This window comes from Tasmannia lanceolata, unplaced genomic scaffold (genome assembly GCF_043159265.1).
Source record: "Tasmannia lanceolata isolate RefF3 unplaced genomic scaffold, GAP_Taslan_0.1 ptg000151c, whole genome shotgun sequence".
Classification (NCBI taxonomy): Eukaryota; Viridiplantae; Streptophyta; class Magnoliopsida; order Canellales; family Winteraceae; genus Tasmannia; species Tasmannia lanceolata.
Genome location: NW_027518827.1, coordinates 44,589 through 64,848, shown reverse-complemented (window position 1 = coordinate 64,848; position 20,260 = coordinate 44,589). Strand labels below are relative to the sequence as shown.

General features: G+C 40.4%; 1 protein-coding gene across 1 annotated transcript; it reads left to right on the top strand.

The window, feature by feature from the left end:
• Positions 1-3,666: 3,666 nt before the first annotated feature.
• Positions 3,667-19,256, top strand: LOC143866812 (C-type lectin receptor-like tyrosine-protein kinase At1g52310). Its single transcript, XM_077376007.1, has 4 exons — positions 3,667-4,033; positions 4,917-5,342; positions 5,484-6,061; positions 18,573-19,256. Exons 1-4 carry the CDS (start codon positions 3,970-3,972, stop codon positions 19,152-19,154), a joined length of 1,650 nt encoding a protein of 549 aa, XP_077232122.1. The 5' UTR covers positions 3,667-3,969; the 3' UTR covers positions 19,155-19,256.
• Positions 19,257-20,260: the final 1,004 nt, after the last annotated feature.

Genomic DNA, 20,260 nt, shown 5'->3' with positions numbered 1-20,260 from the left:
ATGTGTTTTCCGTCCCAAAACAGGACAGCAACTTAATGTTTTCGCATATGTATTTTCAGTCCCAAAACGGGACAGCAACTTAATGTTTTCGCGTATGTATTTTCTGTCCCAAAACGGGACAGCAACTTAATGTTTTTGCGTATGTGTTTTCCGTCTGTCCCAAAGCAGGACAACAACATAATGATTTGTAGTGTGTGCTTTGTAACCCCAAAACGGGACAGCAATAAGGTATTTGATGTGTATATTTTCCGGCTCAAAAATAGGGCGGCGATAGAGTCTTTCATGACTGTATTTCTATGCCCAAAACGGGACAGCAGTATAGTGTCTCAGTATGAGTGTTTTTACGCCCAAAACTGGGCAACAATATGATGTTTTTATGTACGAGTTTTATGCCCTTAAACAGGGCAGCTATTAGTGTTTTTGAGTGTGACGGTATGCTCGAACAAGGCAGCAATATGGTGTAATTAAGAGTATGCGTGAGTCTCACTACGGGACAGGATCAACATTAATTAGAGTACAAATTTTTAGCAACTTCAACCTAGTCTAAACTGCCATTCTCTACACTCAACTATGTGACTTCAGGATCGTTGCACTCTACTCTCTAACATGAGCCATCTCATCCTACTGCGTTCGTAAGATTAAGGCAGGTGATAGCTAACTTTGCTCGTATGACTTTCAATTCATGCAACAAGAATGGTGAAGTATCTTCATTTTTATTGTTTTCTAAGTTATTCTATGGTAAATGAAATTTTGTCTCTTATATTACATGTTGGAAATGGAATCTGATTTCTAATAAAGAATTATCAGTTTAATTGAATTTGTCAATCACATGGAATAACTGGGAAGCAGTATGGAAATATAAGAAATATCCAAAGAGGAAATGGGAAAGGGTGATGGGAAACCTTGAGTTATCCCCGTAATTAAAGGTATATAACTTGGGAGAACAGCACAACTCCTAGTTGATGTCGGAATCCTACGGAGACCAAGAGTCCCTAGGCGGTATGATCTACCGTAATAAGTCCACGCGGAGTCGGCCGTGTCGGCAAGGGCAGCAAGCTAGTGGGAGCTGGAGTGCCCGGGGTTTAAATGAAATTGTTATGATAAGAATGTTGTAGATTTATAATTGTTCCTATTGTTATTGAATTTTTCTCTTTCAGTTATTAGTACATTGTTCACTCTAAAATGATTTTTCTATTCAGTTGTAAAACATTATTCTGAAAAATTATAACTGTCTTATTTATTATATATGGATCTTGATCTGTTGTTTTAAATTGAACTCTCATACTGGTTTAGTTTCTATCATCCTGCTGACTCTATTTTTCTCCCCAGGACTAGAGAACGCTAACGAGAGTGCGTTTGCGCACGAGGATGTCTAGAAGATAGGATGGTGGGAGCGAATAAGCTGAGAAGACGATACTTTTCGTCGATGTCCCGGTTTTAATTTAGATGGCCTAGTTGGACTTTATTTGGTTGAATAAATTGTTGAAATGTTTATGTTATTGTATGGAAATATTTTGAAAATGGAATAAGAGCGATGGTTGTTTAATTTTCATATAAGATTTTTAAAAAAAAAAATTATGAGTATTTTGACAGGTATTTGCTTGTAGCGATCCGGTCACGGAAATCGGGTTGTTACAGTTGGAATAGAGATTGAGTAAAAAGTTGGTTATGCCTTTAATAAATGTTGCAGTACAGGTATCAACCACTACTAGTTGATATTGGTGCTACCCAATTTCATTGTTTGTACGAATCTAAAAAAAGGGATAGTATGCATATCAATTTTCTTGAGCCACCCCTTTGCCCTTAATGTCCCTTTTCCTATCTCATCATTTCTTACATGGGCTTAGGGGTTTCTCCTTCTTTGAGGTAATCTTTTCTTACAGGGCTTAGGGGTTTCCTTTTCTTCGAGATCACTACTTCTTATAAGGTTCAGGGGTTCTACCTTGCCTTCTTTCGAGACTACTCTCTTCACATTCCTTGGGGTACGCTCTGCATTTCGGGATCCCATCGATTTTGGGAACACAACTTGGTCGGGTTTGGCGATGACGGACAACAACCTCTTGACCCAAAACCCCATTTCAATCAAAAGGGATAAAAATACCACAAAAACAACAAAACTCTTAAAAAAAATACTAAAAATATTTTTTGAAAAGCTGTTTCGAACTACGTTGGCTTGATCCCTTTCCACAGGGTACGTAGGCAGCTTGAGACCGTCATTCCAAGTCGAGTCAAACCTTTTCAATAAACATATTTAAATCTTTTCAAAAATCATTCAAACCTTTTAAATAAAACATTTTCAAACCTTTCAAAACAACAAAAATATATATATATATATATATATATATATATATATATATATATATATATATATATAAAGCTAAAAAATCGGCAAGGATGGTGATTGCCAGGTCACTCGGAGCCCTCTTTTTATTTCATTTCCGATTTTGATCGTGGTTTTCCGGTTTTATCGGTTTTCCGACGTTTTATCAGGTTTTGGGACGGGCGATGACGTAGCGTGGCCCCTTGACAGGGATAGTCCTCGCTGAGCCCAACGATAGGTTATGACGATGGCGAGACTTGTCCGATCTTTAGCGAATTAGGACCGCTGGGCTTGATTCCTTTAGAATCGCTCCCTGAGCCTATCGTGTGTCCCCTTTTCTTTTCCCTGGCGTTTTTGGTCCTCATATACCGTTGATTTTCCGATCCCTTTCTTTCCTTGCATCTTTTAACTCATTGTGTGTTTGTCTCTGGTTTCTTATGTGTTACTTTTAGATTGCTTGTTTTTCTAGCATGTGAACGTTTACTATTTTCTTAGCATTTTCTCTTGCATAGGCTCGCATCCTAGTGTGTTTATTCTACTGCTTTGGTTGTTTACTACTGTGCTTATCTGTTCATTCACATGCTTAGCTATAGCATTTATTCATTCATCTTATCTTGATTATCTGCTTAGCTGTAGCTATGCATGTGGTTGTTTATTGCTTTCTTAGATGTGTTGAGTTAGGATTATATGTGATGAGTTATGACTTGTTTGTTTTAATTGCCCATCCCTGGGTCATGCATACTTAGGTAGACGTTTTCTCTGGGATGCATGTTCCCATTTCACATGATTTTTGCCCAAAATTCTTCGAAGTTAATAAAAAATGGCATAAGAGACCGAGTGCTTGCACTTATGCGAATTGGGGAGGCCTAACACCTTCCCCATTCGTCATCAGGCACGGACTTTTGTATCTTTGGTTATCTGTTACAACAGAGTATTTCATGGTGTCCAGGGCCGACTTCCTTGGATGGCGACTCTTCATATTTTAGGTACGTCTTGGTTTCGAGACTTCGGTCTCCGGATCAAGAGGTATCTCATATATAGCCACCCATGCTGTAGTGGCATCATTTCGAGAGTTCCTTGGTAGAGCTCTCATTCACGTGTGGAGGTCTCAGAGTATTGACGGGGATCTCGTATCCTTGCCAGCGTCCTCGGGATCGGGGTCCACAGTGGCACCCGGTTGCCATGCATTTATCACCTAAAAATGCAACAGTCAAAGAACATTAAATGTTTTTTGATGACATGCAACCAATGTGGGTGCTTTTCATCTTATTTTTGCAAGGACGCCCCTGAGTTCTAGCATTTCTCTTTTTTTATATACATTTTTTTTGGGGATTGAAGGATGAGAGTATGAGACGGTCATGGCTTGGTCCCAATCACATGTGAATTTGGGTGGTGCGATCGGATCTGAGTCGGGTCCGTTGGGCTTTTCGGGTCCGGTGACAGGCCTACTTCCTTCTTCTGCTACGCATTTAGTATTTATGTCGGAAAAATAGAAAATGAGACCCCTACTATTCCCTCTTCTCGCCCCCAATCCAATTCCCAAATTGTAGCTTCATCACTTGTAAACTTGTGAACTGAAACTTGTAAAATCACAGCAGAATAGCAGATGGGTATCGGTTGAGATCTCTCTCTATCTCTCTCTCTACAACATGGGTTTGATTTCCAATATGAGCCTCCTCTTCTATCTGACTAGTCTCGTCAGGGCTCAAAGTGGTGAGTTGTTCTTCTCTCTTCTAAAGGAAAGGTTTGGCTTTTGCCAAACTCCTTCTGTACAATTCATGGCTATTATGTCTGTAAAACAACCTCCCTTTTTTTATATTTGGAGGGTTTACAAATGTCTCTGCTTATTCCTGCTCCCGTTCTATTTTTCCTTCCCAATCTATCTTATGATTCGGTAACTGGGTTGCAAAGATTTTTGCACATTTCATGCTTTCTTTAACCAAAGCATGAAAACTTTTTTGAGCTAGTATCATAAAAGCTTTTCTTTGCGTCGCTGTTTAATAATTATTTCTCTCAGCAGTGTGTTGGGGTTCCACGCAGAAGCAAATAGTCCCACATCGGATAAGTGAAATAGATGGGGATGGGTTACAAGGGAATGGGCACCCTCCCTCTAATGGCTAGCTATTAGGGATGAGTTCTACCCGGTTAAATTCCCAACACAGTGACTCCTGAAAATAATGCTAGTAACTAGATCAAGCCAAATTCCCAGGGAAACAGGATAGGAACCCTCCTCAATATCATCCTTCCTGTGTATTTTTCGGTGGCACCAGTACTTATTTTTTTGCCTAAATGGGTTTTCTATTATCATAAAATAAATGGTGGGATCAATGTTCTAACAATTGAATTTATATTATGAGATGGCAAGCCAAAATCAAATTGTAAAATGTAATTGTTATTCAACTTGAATTGTGGTTCACTTCCATTTGAGATCATAATGGAATCATATGATTTGAATTGCAAATCGTAAAACTTTAAAAATATTGATGGCAGCTTATTGAGCTTTCTGTTATTTGATTCTTGACACATGTCCTAATTTATAACTTGGGTAAAACCCGTTGTGTTTATTGTGCTAAAATGTAACATTTTCTCTTGGCAGCATTATGCCCTTCTGATTGGGAAGTCGGTCCAAATAAGGATAAATGCTTTAAATGTATGAGAAGTTCCCAATCTTGGGATAGGGCAGAGGCATTTTGTCAAGATTATCACAGACATTTGGCAGCATTGACGTCAGTCCAGGAATTAAGTTATGCTCAGAAGTTATGTGCAGAGACCATCAATGGTTGCTGCGTTGGTGGACGAGGTTACAATTCTGTCGTCGGTTTTAGTTGGAAATGGTCTGACAATATGTCACGTTGGAACGAGTCGGTGTTTCCAGGATCGCCATTTCACTTCAATTGTACCAATGCTTCATGCTGCAATATTAATCCATTCGATTTATGTACATTGGTGACTAATGGTCATGCTTCTCTAGTCGGGGAGAGATGCAATACGTCTCATGAGTTCATATGCATGCTTTATATAGGTATTTCTGACCAACTGATACCATTCCATCCTTTGATTTTTATTTTGATATTCTCTTCTTGCTTGAGCTTTTCCAAACCTTCCTGGTTGAGATTAAATTAAACATGAACTTATTTTGATATTCTATTCTTGTTTGCACCAGAAAATAAATGTTACCACAAGCAATGCCACAAGGAGTATCTTATCATCCTAGCAATTGTTAGTGGGTTGATTCTTGCTACCACCCTAGCTGTTGTAATTTGGCTCCTTGAATACAGGCGGAGCAAAAGACGGAGAAGGTCGACGAAAATATCTAATCCATCAGAAGCTGCCTTGGTTCCTCCATCATGGAAAGTATTCATGAATGAAGAAGTCAGGTCAATTACAAAGAATTTTAGTGAAGGAAACCGACTTATTGGAGATGCCAAGACAGGGGGCACATATACTGGGCTTTTGCCCGATGGTTCGAGGGTAGCAGTCAAGAGATTGAAGCAGTCTAGTTTTCAGAGGAAAAAAGAATTTTATTCTGAGATTGGAAGAGTTGTAAGACTTCATCATCCGAATCTTGTTGCTGTGAAAGGATGTTGCTACGATCATGGAAACCTTTATATTGTGTATGAGTTTGTTGCTAATGGGCCCCTGGATAGATGGCTACACCACATACCAAGGGGGGGGGGCAGGAGCTTGGATTGGGTGATGAGAATGAGAGTTGCTACGACTCTTGCACAAGGAATTGCGTACGTGTACATCTTTGATCCTTTTGTAATGCAAAGAACCGTGAATCTGGACTGCATTTTTATTCTGGTCTATATTTATGTTTTAGTTTTACTTTGGTGTGTTTATTTCGCATGATTGAAAAAGATTGTGCAATTTTCAAGTTGAATTGCTGGCTTATAGCTTAGAGATTTTGTTCCCTATGCTTCGATGGTGTGATTGAACTTTGCTAGTCAAAATAAACTAAATTACTGTCAATAACGGAAGTAGCCGCTCTAATATTTTCTTTCGTTATGATATATAATTGTTTTTTGCTATTTTATGCCGTAATATGGATATCGTTTGATGACCATAGCTCAATTCAATTGAATGCAACTTCTTCCCCACATCTTCTTTCGCTATTTCCTCAGATACTAATGAAACATAAGTAAGAGATTTCTCTTAGAAATAATTCAAATATGTTTTAGAACGATGAAACTAGATGATGCATGATTCTCAGTTATTTTAGCAGTGTCAGCATATCCTTCTATGATAGACATTGCCTCTCTTTGATTCATCATAGCGATTGCTTTTCTTTTATCTTCATTTAAATTTTCTTGTCACTATACAGAATTCCAAAGTATGTTGAATGATAATTCAAGTGTCCACCTTGCTATATTAGGCCCTAGCTACCATTGCATACAACTCCTAGAGGCCGTTTGACTTACATGCCATCCATGATAAAATTTATCCCAAAAAAGCACTTCATAATGAAGAGGAAGTAAGATAATTATCTTAGAAATAATTCATAATTACATCTAAGAACTATGTAATTAGATATTCTCAGTTATTTTGGCACATGGCAGCCTGCTGTCCTAAGATAGACTTCAATTTCTGTTTGATTCCGTATAGCAATTCCTATTCTCTTATTTTGTATAGTTTTTGAACTCTCGTCTTTGTACATAATCCAAAGTTAAATGATAGCTCAAGCATCCACTTTGCTATCCTAGTCATCATTGCATGCAACTCCTAGAGGCTGTTTGATTGTTGAACGCTATTCAATATATAATTTATCACAAAAAAGCACCATATCTTCAAAAAGTTAAATGTAATCTAGCCAACAGATGGTATTCCGCTTATCCTCGTCTTTAGAAACGTTAGTGTTCTTGAAGGATAGATATCATGTGGGATAGAAATTATCTGGAACAGCCTATTCTTGAATACAAGGAATCCCAGAACATGGTCTTATCCATGAACGCCTATTCTGCAATCAAACATCCCCTTAATGATTTCATTTGGGTCGTGGAAAAATGTGTACTGCTTCCTGTTTTTGGCTTTCTTGCATATGCCTTGTGTTAAGAAAATCCACAGGCCAAATCCGATCCGATCATGCACAAATTAAACTGAAAAATAAAAAAATAAAAGAAACACAAGCAAGCCACAAGATGAACACCAAGAGTTTACGTGGTTTGGCCAAGCCTACTCCACGGGCGAGAAACACGATCTTCCACTATGAGAAAATCAATATACAAGGATTACAATGGATTTAACCCAAAACCGAAAACCGAAAACCCTTTCCTTGCTTCCCAACCCAAGACCGTAGAAGAGAGTAACTCGAGAGAAACCCACAAGAGAAAATCCCAAAAGAAAAGCCCAAGAAGAAACCCCAAGAGGAAAGCCACTTTCTCCTTCCCACTTTCTCTCTTCTCTCTTTTCTCTTCTCTCTTTTCTCTTTCACTCTCTCTCTCTCTCTCTCCCTGTCTCTCACTTTCTCAAACCACACAAAGAGTCTCGTTCAGATGAAGGTTTCCAACACTTATTGGAGTGATGCCGTTCTTACAGCCTGCTTCCTTGGGAACCATCTTCCATCTTCCGTGTTGGGTGATCGTTCTCCTTTTTCCATTCCTCACCCTTCGGGTGATCCATTTCCTTTAACACCTCGTATTTTTGGTTGTCTGTGCTTTGTTCATCAGTTGTGATGAGCTTGACCTCCGTTCTAAGCGGTGTGTCTTTCTTGGCTACTCTCGCAAACAAAAAGGGTACAAGTGTTATAGTCCTACCCTTTCGATGAACCTTTGTATGTGCTGACGTTACCTTCTCTGAGGATATCTCCTATTTCTTTCCCACTACTACTAGCTTTGTTCTTGTATATGGGGTACCTCTTCCCTTATATATTCCTGTCGTCACTGCCTATCTTACCTGCCTTACGTAGCCCTGTCATCACTGAGTTTGGTTTACCTCCTACCTTATCTAACCCTATCATCACTGCCCATCCAAACAGGTGAAGTTTTATACTCGTCATCCGCGCGAGTAGGTGTCCACTGATATGGCTGCTCCTTCCTCTCTGTCACCTCAGTCCGATCCACCTCCTCAGTCTGGTGGATCCACCCTAGGTATTGATCTTCTGTCGTGAGTTGATGACTTGATGTCCACTGATACGCCTGTCACTTCCTCTCTGTCACCTCAATCCGATCCACCTCCTCAGTCTAGTGGATCCGCCCAAGTATTGATCTTCTGTCTACTTCTTCTGAGTCCCCTATTGCTTCTCAACCTCGTTCACGGTCTACTACTCATCTTATCTCTCATTTCTTTTCATATGATCATGTTTCTTCCTCTTACATGAGTTTTCTATCATCATTATCATCTCACGCTATACCTAAGTCTTTTGTAGAGGCCTTATCTCATCTAGGTTGGCGCTCTGCTATGGAGGCAAAGATGGAGGCTCTTGCCTCTAACCATACATGGGAGTTGGTTCCTCTGCCTCGGGGTGCTCAGGCCGTTGGTTGTCGTTGGGTGTTTACTGTTAAATATTTGTCTTATGGTACTGTTGATCGGTTGAAAGCCCGTTTGATGGCTAAGGGCTATACTCAGACCTTTGGTGTCGATTATATGGAGACATTTTCCTCTGTGGCAAAGATACTTTCGATTCGTGTATTCATTTCTTTGATAGTTAACCGTGGATGGTATTAGTTGGATGTTAAAAATGCCTTCCTACTCGGTAACCTCTCTGAATAGATGTATATGGAACAACCTCCTGGGTTTGTTGCTCGGGAGGAGATTGGTTCTGTTTGTCGACTTTGGAAGGTGTTATATGGGCTACAACAATCTCCATGAGCTAGGTTTGGCAGATTCAGCGATGCTGTTAAGCGGATTGGTTTGAGATAATGTGTTGTTGATCACTCCGTATTCAGTGCTCACTCTGATGATGGCTATATCCTTTTGATTGTATATGTGGATGACATTGTGATTACTTGAAATCCCAAAGGGCAACACACAAGAGGGGGGTGAATTTGGTGTTTTAAAATTTTCTTCTTAAACCACAAGAGTATGTGAAATTAACCTAATTAGTTCTAGCCCTTGTTCAAATTATATTCAAGTAAAAGGAAAGAGGTTACCACAACACCACAAGAGAAGAGTGAGAGAGTGAGGAGACTATACCGCGATGTATAGTGGTTCAGTCACAACTTGACCTACTCCACTACCCAAGTACTTGGTCTTTCCGTGGGATTTTCTCCACTATTGTGAGACTCCACAACGCCGCCTCACTAAGCGTTACAAACAACACCTCCGTCACAAAGGGGACAAACCCTTGTTGTACAATCCGCCTCTAAGGACGTTCTCCTGCATTGCACACTGCCTTGAAGGATGAAAAGAATACAAGAATGGAAGAAAGAAAAGAATACAAGCTCTCAAGCCTCTTAAAGGCGAATACAACCCTCAAAGCTCACTAAATCTCCAAATGATTGAAACTAAATAGTTTTGCACAAAAACATGGCGCGGTCGACCGTGGAATCCGCGGTCGCCCGCCAAGGGCTTTTTGTTTGATTTAAAAATTTCGCTCAAAACGTTCCGCGGTCGACTGGGGCATCCTCGGTCGACCGCCAAGACCTTCCTGGACGGTTTCTGGATTTTCAGAAAACCCATCCGCGATCGACCGGCCCGCTTTAGTTAGGTTGATGCTGGAATTCCAGCCATCATCCCGCGGTCGTCCGACATAGCTCAGTCGACCGGCCCTGTTTTAAAAAACTTGATTTTAAAAATTGAGTTTAAGGGACTTTGGGCCATGGTCTTTGGGCTTTAGACTTTTGTTTTTCAAATCCTTTTATGAACTATGAAAAGTGATTTTCAAAGCGATTTGAAAACATAAATTCATGCAAACACTAAATGCCAAGAGGACTCCAATGCATTCTAAAACATATGAACCTTGAGTCTTCTCTAGCTTCAATCCTCTTGATCACTTGCATGAGCCGTTCCTTGTCTTGAGATAGTCTTCTATCTTGCTCTTGCGCTTGTGGTTCCCTTGATTCTTTGATAGACAATACGGGTTGAAGGCTGACCACCAAGAATTGACTTTCTCCAAGACGAGCCCGTGATCTTCTAGCTTCAAATGTTGATATGAATGTAACATGTCTAAATCACAACACTAGAGAAGCCATTAGCTAACCACCATCAATTTGGGTTTGTTGATCATCAAAACATTAGTGGGATGTGCCCTTGGGCTTACATTACTGGATATGATGAGTCAGGTATTTAGAGACTCAAGAAGTTCCTTTAGACAGGGTTTTGTACTAAAGACTTGGGATGTCTATGGTACTTTCTTGGTATAGAGGTGGCATACTCCTGAGGTGGTATTTCCTGGTCGCAAAGGAAATACGTTCTTGATATTCTAGAGGAGATGGGATCATTAGGAACAAAGCTAGCTCAGGTTCCTATGAATCCTAATGTGAAGCTTCTTCCGAGTTCCAAATCAGGGGGAGTTGTTAAAGGACCTTGGTAGGTATAGGAGGTTCGTGGGCAAATTGATGTACTTGACCATGTCTAGACCCGACATATCGTACTTCACATTGGGCAGATTCCCTCCAGATTGTCAGATACTTAAGAGTGCTCTTGGGAAAGGTTTATTTTTCAAAAAGTATAATCATATGAGACTGGAAAGGTTCACAGATGCAGATTGGGCAGGATCTCCCGTAGATAGGAGATCAACTACAGTGGTTACTATACGTTTGTGGGAGGAAATCTTGTTTCCTGGCGTAGATAGAAATAATATGCTGTGGCTAGATCGAGTGTAGAGGCTGAGTACCAAGCTATGGCTAACACAAGTGGAGAGTTGATATGGTTGAGGTCTCTTTTGACACAGATTGGCATACGTTCTTCATCTCTAGCGCCTTTACATTTTGACAACAGGGCAGCTCAAGCCGTTAGTTGTCGGTTGGGTGTTTACTGTCTTATGGTACTATTGATTGGTTGACAACCCATTTGATGGCTAAGGGCTATACTCAGAACTTGGCGGCGATTATATGAAGAACTTTTCCCCTGTGGCAAAGATATTGTCGATTCGTGTAGTCATTTCTTTGATAGTTAATTGTGGATGTTTGTTGCTCCGGGGGAGATTGGTTCTGTTTGTCACTTTGGAAGGTGTTATATGGGCTAAAGCAATCTCCACGAGCTAGGTTTGGAAGATTCAGTGATGCTGTAAAGCGGATTGGTTTGAGACAATGTGCTGTTGATCACTTCGTATTCAGTGCTCACTCTGGTGATGCATATATCCTTTTGATTGTATATGTGGATGACCTTGTGATTGCTGGGGATGATGGGTCAGGTATTTAGAGACTCAAGAAGTTCCTTCAGACAGGGTTTTGTACTAAAGACTTGGGACGTCTACGGTACTTTCTGGGTATAGAGGTGGCATACTCCTATGGTGGTATTTCCTTGCCGCAAAGGAAATACGTTCTTTATATTCTAGTGGAGATGGGATCATTAGGAACAAAGCCAGCTCAGGTTCCTATGGATTCTAATGTGAAGCTTCTTCCGAATCAGGGAGAGTTATTGAAGGACCCTGTTAGGTATAGAAGTTTGGTGGGCAAATTGTTGTACTTGACTGTGTCTAGACCCAACATATCATATACAGTGGGAGTAGTGAACCAGTTTATGAGTTGTCCTCGTACTTCACATTGGCCAGATGCCCTTCAGATAGTCAGATACTTGAAGAGTGCTCTTGGGAAAGGTTTGTTTTTCAAAAAGTAATCATATGAGACGGGAAGGGTTCACAGATGCAAACTGGGCAGGATCTCTAGTAGATAGGAGATCAACTACAGTGGTTACTATACGTTTGTGGACGGAAATCTTGTCTCCTGGCGTAGTTAGAAATAATATTGTGGCTAGATCGAGCGCAGAGGCTGAATACCGAGCTATGGCTAACACATGTGGAGAGTTGATACGGTTGAGGTCTCTTTTGGCATATATTGGTATTCGTTCTTCATCTCTAGCGCCTTTGCATTTGACAATAGGGCAGCGATTCGTATTGCTTCTAATCCAGTGTTTCATGAGAGGGTGAAGCATATTGATGTTGATTGTCATTCCATTCATGAGAAGCTTCAAGGTGGTGAGATTAGTACTATCTTCACTAAGTCTGCAAATCAGTTGGCCGATGTGCTCACCCCATTGGTTAAATCCAAGTTGAAAGATGTTTGCAATAAGCTGGGGTTGTATGATATATACATTTCAGCTTGAGGGGGTGTGTAGAGGGTATTTTGGTCTTTTACATGTAACCCTCATTATTGTATATATATCATATTACATAGGAGCTCCTTTAGAGTAGACTCCATCTTCTTCCTGACTCTTCTTCTTCTTCCTCTTATCCACAATAACACTAACCATTAATTGACTCTATGCGATTGTAATATCTTATTAAATGAGGTTTATACCAGGTTTTCAAAACATGGATGCAAACTAAAATGCGTCTAAAGCAAATCCTGGTTGACTCGGTGTGGCGCTACGCATCGCGGCTGAGTACTTGGTTGTTGCAGTTATAAATTGTGAGAGTCAAAGGAATTTTGATTGGCTTGGTGTTGGTAGGGCATAACACGGGCTCAGACAAAAACTTTGCAAGGTAAAAGGGAGTCGACTTGGCAAGTCAACAATTGACACAAGGTCTTGAAAGAGTGGGTTATACTTTATTTAGTTTAATGATGATTTATGCTTTGAAATGAAGCACACTTTTTTTTTTCTATAAATTATGCTATTTTTGGTTTTTTCTTAAGTTTTCTATTTTTCTTTATTTATTTTTTTGAAAATGATGGATGTTTTTTCAAATAAAATTAAAAGAGTCCGTGACCAAGGTGGTCAAAGCTATGATACATGATCCCATCAAGATACACCAAATAGCAAACCTGTCAAGCTGATTAGAAGTCAAAAATCTCTGATGATGCCCTATCAACCCTAGTCAATATCCTAACATGTTGGAAATGGACTTGTCATTCTACCACATGATCTTGAATCTCGTCGATCAACTTCGAAATCTCATTGGATGAGGGGAGCTCCTGTTCATCCACCTAATGACATTAAGGAATTTCCCTCAAATAAGATTATCCATATATCTGGGTCCACAATCCTTAACCCTAGCAAAATGGCCCTCACTTCCACCACATTAGATTCCTTAAATTCAATAGGCCCCGAAAAGGCCCACCTGACCGACCCCGACTCGTCTCTAAGGATCCCTCCATTCCTTGTTGGACCCAAATTATTTAGGCTTGACCCATCTAAGTTTAACTTAGCCATCCTGGATCCGGGAAGGACCATTTGGAGGCTATAACCTTTGACCTTTCCTTAGAGGAGCAAATCTCACATTTAATGTCGTCTGATATCTAAGGTTGAATATAACCTAAATTCAGGAAGGATCCTAGCCCAAGAGATAATAAAGGAGCTCATCCTCTAGTAGTTAAATGACGAACTCTTAGCCACATTGTTGAAGGTTCGGGCATTCCTTTCTTTCCAGAGAGCCCAGGGAGTTGCTAGCAGTGCTAGTTTCCGAATGGTCATCCATTGGTAGTCATCCCTTTAAATTTTTGTGTAAGAAACTCAAAAAGTTGCCTCACATTGAGGCTTATCACTTGCCGCACAAGAGAGTTGAACACCTTGCCTCATGTTACTGCCCCTGAAAACATTGGGCTTATTATATATACTTAATAAAAAATTCATCTATATTAATACTTAAAGGGAAAGAAGATTGATGTTTTTTTCTGCCGTTCTGCTTTTGATCTGAAAGGTTTCCATATACTTCCTCCTGATAAGATGGTTTCGCTGTTTTTGGTGACTACCAATTCTGTTTAATAAACGCTATATGACTCTATTCCCTCTGCTCAATTTGTTTCACTCCTTTTGACTAGTTTTTTATTGACTTTTTACCTCCCTATTCACTGAGTTTGATGTTGAGCTATGTCGTCAAGTCTCAGAGACAACTAGGAACAGGACCACTTTTCTCTATATTAGGCTTGGAACAATATTTTCCATTGGTTGAGCTACTTTCTGGTTTATTGTTAACACAAAAAAAGTTAAACCACGCATGTCATATGCTGATTCTAGTGTTCAGATATACCAGACAGGAACTAACTATTATGTCCTTGAAAATTTAAATCAACTTTGGCTTATAGACATAGGTAAAATTTTTTGAATTTGAAAAAAAATGGATTATGGACATTCCTATCATCAAAGTTCACTCTATCAATACACTCTGAAATTATGTTCGCATAGCCATAGCCCCTTTCTGTAAAAATAAACATGTTGTATAGTAGGGACTGAGAAAGTTACTACTTAGTTCGGTTGTGTTCTTGTTTTGTTTTACTGGTGTTCTTTAGATCACATATAGCCCCTTTATGTTAAAACACAAACATTTTGCACTCTAGGGACTGAGTAAGTTACTTGGTTCGGTTTTTAGCTTGTTTTGTTTAACTGGTGTTCTATAGATCTGTCAAACAACCAATTACTCCAAAAGCTTAAGCTGTTCGAGAAGGTGTTATTTAATCTTTTATACTCTTAACACTCCCCCTCACGTGTGACCCCTCCTTTTAAGGGTTGGCCTACACGTGGCACATGTGGTTCTGTTTTGGGTTGGCCATTAGATGTGGATTTTTAATATCAAGTAGTTTTGAACTCAAGACCTTTGCTCTGATACCATGTCAATTACTTCAAAAGCTTAAGCTGTTGGAGAAGGCGTTATTTGATCTTTTTTTTTTTTTGAAAAATGACAAATATATTCATTCCAGCAAAGTATACAATGGGGACCAGTAGTCCCACTGGAGAATTCCCCTAAGCCCAGGAGCATTCTCCTAGGCCCAAAAGAAAAGCCATTCCTTCTGAAGCTACACTAATTTTTACATATTCCTTGACATTTTCCAAAAACTCTGAGCAAAACTTTTCAAGCACCAAAAAAACCCCATGGAAGCTATGCCCCTCTTGAAGGGTAGTCTTGGGATTCCTTTCCTCATATGCTATCTTCTTCTAAAAGCTTCCAAAGGCCAAAGAGTAGGAGGGTCAATTTCTTTTACTAATTTTCCAACATTAGAGTCCCCAAACCCCTAACAAAACAGCTCAAGACGATCTAAAAAACCTGAAATTATGATCCAGGGGAAAAGAGGATACCTAACTTTTGAGAGCATCAAGTTCCCTTCTACCTCTTCCCGGGGGTTTTCCTTTTTCCGGAAATCCCTATTTTCTATATCAATGAACATTTTCTTTGTTTCTCCAATATTCTCCCAGTATCCTATTCCCAGGTGATCTCCCAATTTTGTCATCTTTTCAAATTCCTCAGAGGTTACCTTTTCCTCTGCATCTGACGATGCTTCCCTTTCCTCTTCCGAGGTCTCCACGCCAGGGTTCAACGCCTCCCTTTCTTCATTAGAAGTTTCCATCCTTCCTACTAATAGCTGCTCTCCCCTCTCAATGCAAGTTTTGATTTTACCACTGAGTTCCACTTCCATTGAACCTCTTGTCATTTTGGAGCCTTCATCTGTGGGCGTTATCTCCTTCTTTATCCTTTCTTCTGTCCTATTAGCCTCCGGCCATTGCTTACTTTTCTGCTGATTCTTTTCCTTACAAATATGCTAATCAAGCATAGGTGTTCTGCCTTCAATTTCAGAAGGCAACAGTTCCAAGGGTAAAACCGCGTCATCCTTCGAAAGTTTTGAGAGTTGGAGCTTCTTGAACTCCTTTGCAATCTCGCTTTTTGATGGAGACACATCATAGTAGCTTCGTTTTTGTCCCCGACCTCTCATACGATGCATCCTTCCTTTATTATACGTACCTCTTTCTTCCTTCTCATCTGAGGGTCTTGGGCCCCCTGATTTCTCATAGTTGTCTAGCATTTGTATTATATTTGAAACAAAATGTTTCCTTTTTTGGACTTTGCTATTTGAAATACTTCTCTCCCACCGTTTCTTGGGAAACGTGTACATGCATTTCCTACCTTCGTCTTGAGGGTAAGGGATTTTGGTCTTATCAAGGCGGCTTAAAGGGAAGACTTTATTTGCACGGAAACTTTGCAATTTCCGTTCATTTTCACCTTTCCATCTGAGGTGGCTCTTCATAGAAGTTCTGGGGTCTCGACTTCGATAGAACTTTTTGAACCCTAGCTTCACATTTTTCGAGGCTATTCCTAGCCTGCGGTCCTTACTACCCTTATGATTGAGGGCAGCACTTTTAAAAGGCTGGCGATTTTCCATGCACCGATTTAGGCCACCACGATTTGGGTGCTCCTAACCAGGTTCTTCAAAAGATAGGGCATTTAATGTTGCCTCTTTGTAGAACCTACCCTTGGCCTAAGCGATCCAGCTAGTGAGGTCTCAACTACCGAGTGGTTAGGTGTAAATTTGAATTTTGAATTCAACGGTTCCTTTTGGCCCTCCGGATCTTGCCTCAAACTGCCAGGTTTTCCTTTCTTCCAAATTTCACCTTCCTCCGGTGCTGGTGGTAGAAGGCCGGTGATATTATTTCCCAGTTGGCTAGTTGATTGAGAGGAAGCTTCCTCATTTTCTGCCTCTAGCATGCACTTCACTTGAACTAAGAAATTGTTATCCACTTTTAACTTAATAAACGGTAGTATCGATTTTCAGTGCTCTGTTAATACTTTCACTGAGGGAAAAGCCACACAATAATTGTGATTCCCTGATAGTTGAACTTGGATCACATGTCCAATTAGCTTTCCCAAAGCTTCAACAGTTGATAATGACCATGCATGAAGAGGGATATCATAAAATCTTAAGCAAACTGTTGGCTCCAGAGTGTATCGTTGGATTCCATGAGAGCAAGGAGGATATATTAAGACCCAGGGCATCCCCCCCTTTACGTAGAGCCTGCAATGCCTGCTGTTCCGAGTCAAATCGGAATGGAACCTCCTGGTTATTAATGACAAGTGGTTTTGGTAGAAGTGGAAGATGCCATTCTTTACTAGCCCACTGCCATATCTCATTAAGGTCCCAGGAACCAGTTTTCATACGCCCAATCAAGCATTTTTTTAAGCTTCTTTTTGCGGTCTTCCACTTCTTTACCTACTACTTCAAATTCTGGATATTTCCCCAGGGTTCCCATGTCAAAAAGAACAGAGGACACTCTCTTATCCAGTCTCGGTTTATCTCCTTCCTTCTCCTCCTCGAGATCTCTGTATTTTGAGCACTTTCGGCATCTATTATGCGTGCCAAAATCGTAATATTCGCAGGATCCGCAGGTCCAATTGGCTGAGTGAATCGGATTCCTATTTTCTGCTTGTCTTCTGCGATTCGGGAGGAGTTCTGGTGACCTTTCGCCTCTACTACCTGAAAATGAGTCATGTTCAGGCTTTTCGGCATTGATCGGGGAGATGATGACCCGTGACCATTGCCCGAGAGAATTAGGTTTCTCCTACAACAATCTCTGTCGATCTCCAGCCACTACAACAATCTCTGTCGATCTCCAGCCACTGCAGCGCTTCAAAGACCGTATAGCCAGCCACCATATGTCTTGATATAGACCTTTGAGACTTTCTATTCTATAACCACAAGTGCAAGTTCCGTTCGCTATATTCCTTCCCAAATAGAATATGTCCGGAGGGCTTACCGGACGTTTACCGTAGTAGTTCGGAGGACTTACCGGACGTTTACTGTAGTAGTCCCTTACCCCCGTCTGACCTTATGCCTCCTTTCACTGACTTGCTCACATCCTCTATAATTGATGAAATATAACTCGAAGCAATGTTTGATATATTTTACTTCAACAAGATCATATATCATGGCTGACAGGCTGAGTGTGTCAATCATTCCCTGACAATACATATATTGTTGTTTGATGGGTCTACTTAAGCTACTTTCAGTCATTGTCAACACAAAAAATGCTAAACCACGTGAGTTGTTTGCTGATACAGTTAAGTATTGGCATTAAGTTGTAGGTAATGATTGATGAACCTCTCCTTACGTTGACATGCAATTTAATTGTGGACTGGTACGAGGCAAAAATGATTGGATTTTCCATACATCTTAAATCACATGAAATGTTCCTTAATGTCTGCTTTGATCTTTTGTGATGGGTCACTCTGGAGAATTCTACATCAAGAAAAACTCATCGATCTACTTGGAACTAGCGAAGCCAGTGGCCAGGCTAGTACCAAGTTGAGACTACAATTTTATAAAGATAATGGCTGAATCAAACTTTGACTGATTTCCCAGTCGTCTACTAATGTATGGGTATGTTACTTGTTCCCTCAGTACGTTTTTATCTCATAGTTTTATTATTTCTGCCTCATCTCCCAAATCAGTTCCTGCATGACAAGGTGAATCCACATGTGGTGCACCGGAATATCCATGCCAACAACATCCTTCTTGACGAAGAGTTCGGAGCACACTTAATGGGTGTGGGTCTCTCAAAGTTTGTTCCTTGGGAAGTAATGCATGAACGGACGGTGATGGCTGGCAATCATGGATACCTGGCTCCAGAATTTGTGTATAGAAATGAGCTCACCACAAAGAGTGAAGTTTACGGTTTCGGGGTTCTGCTACTGGAAATTATTAGTGGGCGTAGGCCCGCACGGGCAGTTGATTCGGTGGGTTGGCACAGCATATTTGAGTGGGCGACTCCCTTGGTTCAGACCCACAGGTACCCTGAACTTTTGGATCCACTCATCATCTCTGATATCCCTGAGGATTCTGTGATACAGAAGGTGGTGGACCTTGTATATTCTTGCACACAGCATGTTCCTTCCGTGCGGCCAAGGATGTCACATGTTGTCCATCAGCTGCAACAGTTGGGATTGAGAAGTGCCTCCCAGCAGCTGACAAGTGGGGCAAGCTCGACTGCTGCCTCTCGAATGTCGCCATTGGAGGTAGAATCCATTCTCTAACAACTTTTTATAATGCTCATGACCAATTGTAGGCCTTTTCAACTTAGAGCTGGTAAAAATGTATTAGATTGTTGTATTATGTATTGTTAATTAAGCTCTTAAATAGAACTCAGTAGTACTACATATCTGCTTGCTTCTTCTTACCCGTTGGAGAGCATTCCCTTCAAATTTAAGTACATATATGGACTTCCAAGAAGAGTTGGTTGGGTCATTCCCCGGAAGTTGGCAGGCATTATTGATTTGATTGATCAAGGCAATGAGGTAAATGATACTGTTATCTAGCAAACAGGTGATGTATTGGACAATCTCTGCCTCCAATGTTGGTCCTTAACTTGCCTTTTGGTGCAATTTCTGTGAAAGATTGAAGTTTTACTCACAAATTGCACCAAAATCCAATCGTGTTACAACCCAATGAATCTTTCGGTTTATTCTTGGATTACAAGGAGTTTTTAATATGATGCAATGCACATCTTTTTCCTTTGTCCAAGGATAATCACGAGTGGGCAGAAGAGGTGCAATTGGCCTATGTTGGATGACCCAAGCCTTTTATCTGCTAGGCTTGAAATGAATGGACGATTTCGGACAGTTCTAAGCCTCTAATTTGAGGAGGTTTTCCTTCTGAAGGTTTTCCTGCTGAACATAGATAGTGGGTTTTTTATTTTATGACCGCCGGTTTTAAGGCCCTGCAAGTTGGGCGAATTTTATAGCTGTCCATTTGAAAGCCCACATATTGGATTTTGAAAATTTCCAGTACTGAATATTGTACTCAAAATTAAACACAATTTTGAGTACAATAGTTAGTTCTGGCTTCAAAATCATCAATTCTCAAAACCCAAAACGAGCAGGGCCTTAGACATGAGTTTAGGATCAAACCTTAAGAAGAACCAGTTTTGGATTGTGGGTTAGGATCTTCTATTAGTTTGGTTCTAGCAATGCTAGACCAGTCCAGGGGTGGCCCACATCTCAACGGCTTAGATCACAACGAAAGTGCCAAATACAAAGACCGAAAACATTCATAGAAGTAAGCGGAAGGTCTTTAAATAGTTCAAATATCAACAAAAGCACATTCTTTATGTCCATCTACAATCTCAAAATGCAGACGGAGG